This window comes from Serinus canaria, chromosome 20 (genome assembly GCF_022539315.1).
Source record: "Serinus canaria isolate serCan28SL12 chromosome 20, serCan2020, whole genome shotgun sequence".
Classification (NCBI taxonomy): Eukaryota; Metazoa; Chordata; class Aves; order Passeriformes; family Fringillidae; genus Serinus; species Serinus canaria.
In genome coordinates this window covers 9,596,741-9,603,508 of record NC_066333.1, presented here as the reverse complement: position 1 = coordinate 9,603,508, position 6,768 = coordinate 9,596,741, and the positions used below count along the sequence as shown (strand labels likewise).

Genomic DNA, 6,768 nt, shown 5'->3' with positions numbered 1-6,768 from the left:
ATCTAAGCCAGACAGATGTCACAGAATCCTTTCTATTCCAAGAGGTCAGACTGAAAAAGAGGATTTGTACCCAGGCGTCCACATCCAGGATTCACACAACCAAACTTCCCCAGGCTTCACACGAGGTTCTGGTTTTTAACTTATTTCAAATGTTTATTTAATGTTAGACTAACCTGTTCAGGTTATTAATTACATCAAGCCCAAAACAATGACACGAGTCAGCTCTTTGGGTATGAACAGATACAGAAAGTTCAATTTCAGAAAATTGCATCTTTCCCTTCCCACTTTTTATTATTTGGATAATTTGCATTAAAATAATGTCTCTGCTTGTGAGTGTTTGCCCCCACTGCTTTATTATTCACTCAGAACACTCATTCCTTGCATATGATGTGATCATTATTTGCTGTTGGAATACTTTTAATGTCACAAAATGGATTAAATCTTCAAGTGAGGAGTGAGCAATTGGAAAGCCCTGTCACCTAAGCAACAGCACTCCTATTTCATGCCTCTGTGTCTAATTATACCTAACAAGGCAAAAACCCCTTATCTCTGAGGGAGTGATATGTTCCCTTTCTTCCTAAACAATTTTTTTTTACATCTTAAATGATGGGCAAAGCTGGTAGGTTCTGCATTTTGTAACCAAGCCAAGCAGTTATTTGTAAAGCATCAGTGCCAGATTGGTATCTGATATAAATGATCAATATTCATCAAAAACTATCGATTTTATATCAAACGATCCTGTTGTAACAAGGAGAAGTGGTCAGGGGGGCTGCAGTGCTTGGGACATCCTTCCACCGTGGCAGTTCTTGGATAAGCACAGGGGTGGCCGAGGCTTCCAGGGCAGCAGGGCTGACCCCCAGGCCCGCTGTGACCTCCCAGTGCCCAGCCCCGTCCCAGGGCTCTCAAAATGCAGAGCAGAGCCCTGCGGAGCCTATGGCTCCGCGACTGGCCCAAGAGACCCTGAAACACGACCGCGGTCCCCCAGAGCCCCGCAAGGAGCTTGCAGAGTCCCATACGCCTTTCCCCAGTTGTTCCCCAAGCGCTGCCCAGCGCTCCATAACGCTGTTCCCAGAAGTCCCCGAGCCGCCTCCCGGGCCGAGCCGCGGCCTCGCCCGTCCCTCAGGGCCGGGTGCCCGCGCTCAGCTCCCGCCTCCGGCGCTGCGAGCGCGGGGCGGCCCCGTCCGGAGCAGCTCCCCGAAGCTGCGCGGCCCCGCCGAGCCTCCCCCGCCCCAGGCCCGGCCCCGGCGCGGCCGTGCCCGGCTCCCGGCCGGCAGGAGCCGCTGCGGGCGCGGCGCGGCGGCGATGAGCGAGGCGGAGGGCGGCTCGGCCGCCGCCGTGGAGAAGCCGCCGCTGCCCGCGGCCGGGCCCGGAGCGGCCGCGGCGGTGGCTGCCGCTGTTGCGGCCGCTGCGGCAGCGGCGGCCGGCCCGGAGCCCGGCGCGCCGGCGGAGGAGGCGGCGGTGGTGTGGAGCCCGGAGGTGGAGGTGTGCCTGTTCCACGCCATGCTGGGCCACAAGCCCGTAGGTGAGCGCGGGCCGCGGCCTCCGGGAGCGGCGAGGGCCGGGCCTGGGAGCGGAGCGGGGCCGGACGGGGGCTCCCGGGCGGCTCTAGCGGCCCCCGCGCCCGCCCTGCAGCCGGGCCGGGCCCGCGGGGCGCGGCGGGGCCTGTGGGAGGGAGCGCCGGAGCCGGCCGGGCCCCCGAGCCGCCGGGTGAGCGGCTGCCCTGCGCTTCCACAGCGTCACAGAGCGGGTCACGCTGCACGGTCCCTGCTTTGGCAGGGTCAGTGCAGAGCACATGGCACGGGATTGTGCCCAGGCCGTTGTGGAATTATCTCCAGTGAGGGAGGCTCCAGAGTCTCTCTGGGCACTGTGTTTCAGTGCTCGCAGTAAAGACGTTCTTCCTTGTACTCAGGTGGAGCTTCCTGTGCCTCAGTTTCTGCCCATTGCTTTATGTCCTATTGCTCTTGGCGCCATCCTTTAGATATTCATAAACATTGTTGATGTCCTTTCTTAGACATCTCATCTGGAGGCAACAGGCCCAGCTCCCTCTGCTTTTCATTGTTTGAGGGATGCTTCAGTTCCTCCTCTGTTGCCCTCAAGTGGACCCACACCTGGAGCTCTGTGTCTCTCTTGTACTCAGGAACCCAGAACTGGACACAGCACTCCGTATACATCCCTTGGGATGTTTCTCACACAGCCCCTCTAAAAGCTCTGGCTGTGTGTTAAAATTACCCACAGGGGCACCCTCAGCTCCCTAGAGAGCAGCACCTGCCGTGTAGGGTGAAAGATCAGCCTGCCCAGCTGTCTCTCCTGCAGTGTATGGATTCCTATAACAACATGGCTTTTTAAACTCATAAGTAAATAAATAAATTTCTTTATATAAATTTCTTTATATCTAAGTGTCATAAATAAAACTGTTAGCTGTGTTAATTGCACTGGGTTCTTCCCCCAGGTGTGAATCGCCATTTCCACATGATTTGTATCCGGGATAAATTCAGCCAGAATATCGGCCGGCAGATCTCATCCAAAGTGATCTGGGACCATCTCAGCACCATGTATGATATGCAGGCTCTTGTGAGTATAAAGGGTTGGTGCTGCCACAGGGTTTCATGGAGTTCAGAAGTTGTGCCAGGCCAAAATCACCAGGCCTGTTGTGCCTTTCATGGTACTTAGAATTAGGTGTCATTCCAGTGAGTTGATGGGGTTTTCCCTGAATAAAAGTAGATTAAGTAAGAGACAATAACACCTGCAGTGGCTTGTGAGGGTTTTTTGGGTTTTTTTTGATATTGTGTTCTGACTTTGTTTATTAAAGTTGCCTAAATGCTGATCCAGAAAATGTTTATATACATATATAAGTGTCAAATGAGAAAGTTACCATCGTTTACGTAAGAATTTCCTATGGTTGGGTTCCAAAAATGATCTCAAATGATCGTGAGTTGTGATCTCATGTATCCTGACCTCAGTAATCAGCTTGATATCAGAAACCTCCTGATTCTCTAACATCTGAGGTGTCTTGTTAAAAATTATTAAGCTCCTAATTGCACGTAAAATAGAACTTGAGATTGCATGTCAAAATTCAAATTAAAGTCTTTACCAGTCACTCACAGAGATCCTTCTTTTCTTTCTAAGCATGAATCTGAGATTCTTCCATTCCCTAATATAGAGAAGAATTTTGCTCTTCCTGATGAAATGATTCAAGAAGTGAGAGAAGGTGAGATGTGATTGCAGTCTCTGATTCTTGGTTGCTTTAATCTCATCTCAGAATCTTTAACAAAACTCCCCCCAAAAAGCATGTATTGTCAAATCGAGTAGAAATGTGCAGCAGTTTGACAGAAATTTCAGCTTGAGCAGTGAGGGCTGGATTTTGAAATTTAGCTGATGTGTGTTACCCAAAGCAGGAACTAGAAAGTTCAAGCACCTGCCAAAGGACTTCTTGGGATATTTTAAACTTCTGTGGAATGCTTCTCAATTACTAGGTACACTAAACTTTACACTAAACATTCAGTGTAAAATCTTAGTACAAATAAGACATTGTGATATGTTTTGCATGTGTAGCATTTCACTTTCTTGTGTTAGTAATAATTACTTGGCACTGAATTACTGCTGAACGTTGCATGGAATATTTGCAAACATGCAATTATGCAGAGGCTACTAATCCAGAAAAAATCCACGTGATTCTTTAAAACCATCTAACCATTGCCAACAATGCTTTCTGTAGGAAAAGTAATGATGGAAGAAGAAGTGAAAGAGGAAGTTTTAAAAGAAGAGATGGAAACGCATGCAGGTCCTGAAGAAGGTAATTTTGTAACTCTCTACTGTGTAATACGAGATTAAAAACCAACTGTAATTGAGAAATTAATGTTAAAATGTAAATCCAAATGCAGTGTACTTTGTGATTTGTACTCAGACTTAGCCTGTGCTCATGCTAAGAACTTGACTAATTTAAGAGTGCACAGAGTAAGCAGCTGCTTATCGAAAAGATTTCTTCTTTGCTCCTAATTCATCTGTACAAAGTTGTATAGCTTTGGAGATTTTTGGCTTTAATATGTACTTGACAAACCCCTGGGAGTCTGAAGGAATCTGAGGATCTCTGGAAGAAAGCTGAGTCTGATTTTTTTGAACTTGAATGCTCTGTGTTGGGAACTTTGTAGTCATGGGGGAAATACGACCTATAAATCAAAAGAGATTGTAAAATTGCGTGCTGAAATGGGAAGGTGGGCAGAGTGCTTATTTTATTTTATTCTCATTATCTTGCTGCTTTTAAATAAAAGGCTTGTTTTCCTAACACTTTGCTGTAGAACAAGTCAAATGTGAACAGTAGAGATCCTGCTATTTATCTTAACAGACCAAGCCAACTGCTATCTATATAATTTCATCATATTTATATCACTGAATAAGTGGTGTTTAAAGACTGTAATAAAAGATCTAAAATGTATTTTAAAATATATTAAAATTTTGGGTGTTCAGTTTTAAAATTATCTATGGTACCAAATGTAATGACTCCTGTTGATTATAAATTCCATAGATTGGTCCTATGTTTCTGTAAGTGTTCCTTTTAATTACTTTAATATTAAGTGCTGTTTAATTCCACTTAATGAGTTTGATTTTTAGCCTGTCAAAATACATGCCTGTCTTTAAAGCAAATAATAAAAGCAAGATGTGCCTTTCTCAGAGATTTTTCCTTAAGACTTAAATGATGGACAAGTATGCTGAGAGTGGATTGTTTTGAGAAGTTTTATGGAATATAAAGAAGTTTGATATCACTCTTGTTTGCCTATGTGTATGACTCTGATCTGGAATCATTACTTTGGTCCTGTTTCAGTTTTTGCACCCTCTGGAAGTTTAGGAAAAACAACAGAAAAGCCAAGCAGCAAAGAGAAAGAGAAAACTTCATCAGATCCTGGATCCAAAGAAGGGTCTGATAAGAGGAAGCGCAACAGAGTCACCGAGAAGGTTCTAAATGCCAACAGCAACCCCTCGAGTCCCAGCGCCGCCAAACGACGCAGGACGTAGAGCTGAGGAGCAGTGACAAACTCTGGGATGGGAGGAGGGAGCAGGAAAAACGAGGAGTAGCACATAAACTTTCAGAGGAAGTAAAAGATACCTGAGCCAGTATTCGAGGAATCTGCGCATTGGCTTTGTCTCTCCTGGGGGGTTTTGTGGGCAGCAGCGAGGAGCTGCCTTCCCAGGGTGTGGGACAAAGGTGGCAGTGGGGAGGGTGGGTGTGACAGTGCCAGGGCTGCATTTCAAACCAGCAACACCCTCTGTGTCAGCACAGCTCATGGAAAGAGTGCCCCATGGGGGCACATGGACCATCAAAAGCAGAGGTGATTTCTGTAAATGTGATTTCTGCCATTGCTGTCTGTGACTTTTACAGACCATCTGTGGGTAATGTTTGGCCATTTGCCTTCCATTTGTATCAAATGCCTCAATTTGTTGGTTCAGTAAAACTAAAATTATTTTAAATGCAGATGACCGCTGCATTTGAAATGTTCTGTTGCTCTCTTTGCTGGAGGAACCTCATTTCACCCTTTTTGATGTGAAATTTTTCAGCCATAAGTAAAGTGAAAATTATAATGCCTCTAGCCCAAATACTTAATGAGTGTCCTAAATAAAATATCTGGTGATGACACAGTTTTATAAGGGATCAGCTGAGCTGTGCCTCAACATGGAGGTGTTGCTTCATCCATTTGTAATACAGTAGTGTATGACAGTGGGGTTTGTACTTAATTATTTATTTTTTTAAAGCCGTTTTAGTTGATGTGAATGGAATTGGTTTTCCAAAATGTTTGTTTTGTTCTACAACTGAAAAATCTTGCTGACATTGTAATGCTTATCTTTTATATGCTAGAACATTGAGATTTGATGAAGTTACTATTTTTGTGTTTCAAAAGCTGGATCGCAGTCAACATACACCTGTTAAATGGTGAATGAGGCAGGCTGAAATGGTACTGAACTTGTTTCACTATATTAACTATCAGTTAATAAAAAGAAGAGTTATTCTTGATCTCTCAGTATTGCCTTCAAGGTGAGGCACTAGGAGTCTTCTCATTTTTTGGTTTTGTTCTAGGTACATAGCCAAGTTCTTGTCTGCCTAATTTGCTTCTCTTGTTTTATACAAAGAATAAATTTGACTTGTTTTTATTTTACTAAATAGCAGTTGTTGTGTGACTTGATTAAAATCTGGCCCAAATTATTTTAGAAGTAATTTAGCATTAAAGTGTTGATTACTGTGTCACAAACTACCTAGGTTTTGGCCATAAAATGCAGATTTTGGAACTCAAGTCTCATGTCCCTGTGGGCAAATCCTTCTCATCATGGGGTTATAATCAAAAAGTTTTGCTCTACTAATGAAATGCTTATATAGCTTCAAGAAGAAATATGTCAACAATGGCGTGTGCTGGTGCAACTGCACAGCAACAACCTCGTAGCAAGGAAAGTCCACTTGGGGATTTCACAGTCAATCCAGCAACGCCAATTTTTTAGGAATTGTTTGGATGTGAAGTTGAGTATCAGCAAATGTAAACACTTCGCTTGTTGCCCCCCTTCGCTTTCAGAGTGCTGGCTCTTTCGGAATGTCGTTCTGTCTCCCTGTTCCTGTACGAGTCTGGCAATGCTGTTCTCTGATCCCTGATGCTATACAAGGCTGGCAATGCTGTTCTAGTCTCCCTGATGCTGTCCGAGGCTGGCAATGCCGTTCTTTGATCCTGGTTCTGTCCGAGGCTGGCAATGCTGTTCTTTGATCCCGGTTCCGTCCGAGGCCCACTGGCT

The 6,768-nt window shown here is 45.2% G+C and overlaps 1 protein-coding gene across 1 annotated transcript; it reads left to right on the top strand.

The window, feature by feature from the left end:
* The first annotated feature begins 1,286 nt into the window (after positions 1–1,286).
* Positions 1,287–6,004, top strand: MRGBP (MRG domain binding protein). The gene is made up of 5 exons (XM_050982162.1): positions 1,287–1,522; positions 2,450–2,571; positions 3,127–3,208; positions 3,716–3,793; positions 4,820–6,004. Exons 1-5 carry the CDS (start codon positions 1,303–1,305, stop codon positions 5,008–5,010), a joined length of 693 nt encoding a protein of 230 aa, XP_050838119.1. The 5' UTR covers positions 1,287–1,302; the 3' UTR covers positions 5,011–6,004.
* Positions 6,005–6,768: the final 764 nt, after the last annotated feature.

What these genes read in the sequence shown, in the direction of transcription:
- MRGBP (XM_050982162.1), top strand. Translation starts at nt 1,303, where the DNA reads ATGAGCGAGGCGGAGGGCGGCTCGGCCGCCGCCGTGGAGAAGCCGCCG. An exon ending in GCTGGGCCACAAGCCCGTAG is followed by an intron (nt 1,523 to 2,449) that starts GTGAGCGCGGGC and finishes TTCTTCCCCCAG; the next exon opens with GTGTGAATCGCCATTTCCAC. An exon ending in TGTATGATATGCAGGCTCTT is followed by an intron (nt 2,572 to 3,126) that starts GTGAGTATAAAG and finishes TTTCTTTCTAAG; the next exon opens with CATGAATCTGAGATTCTTCC.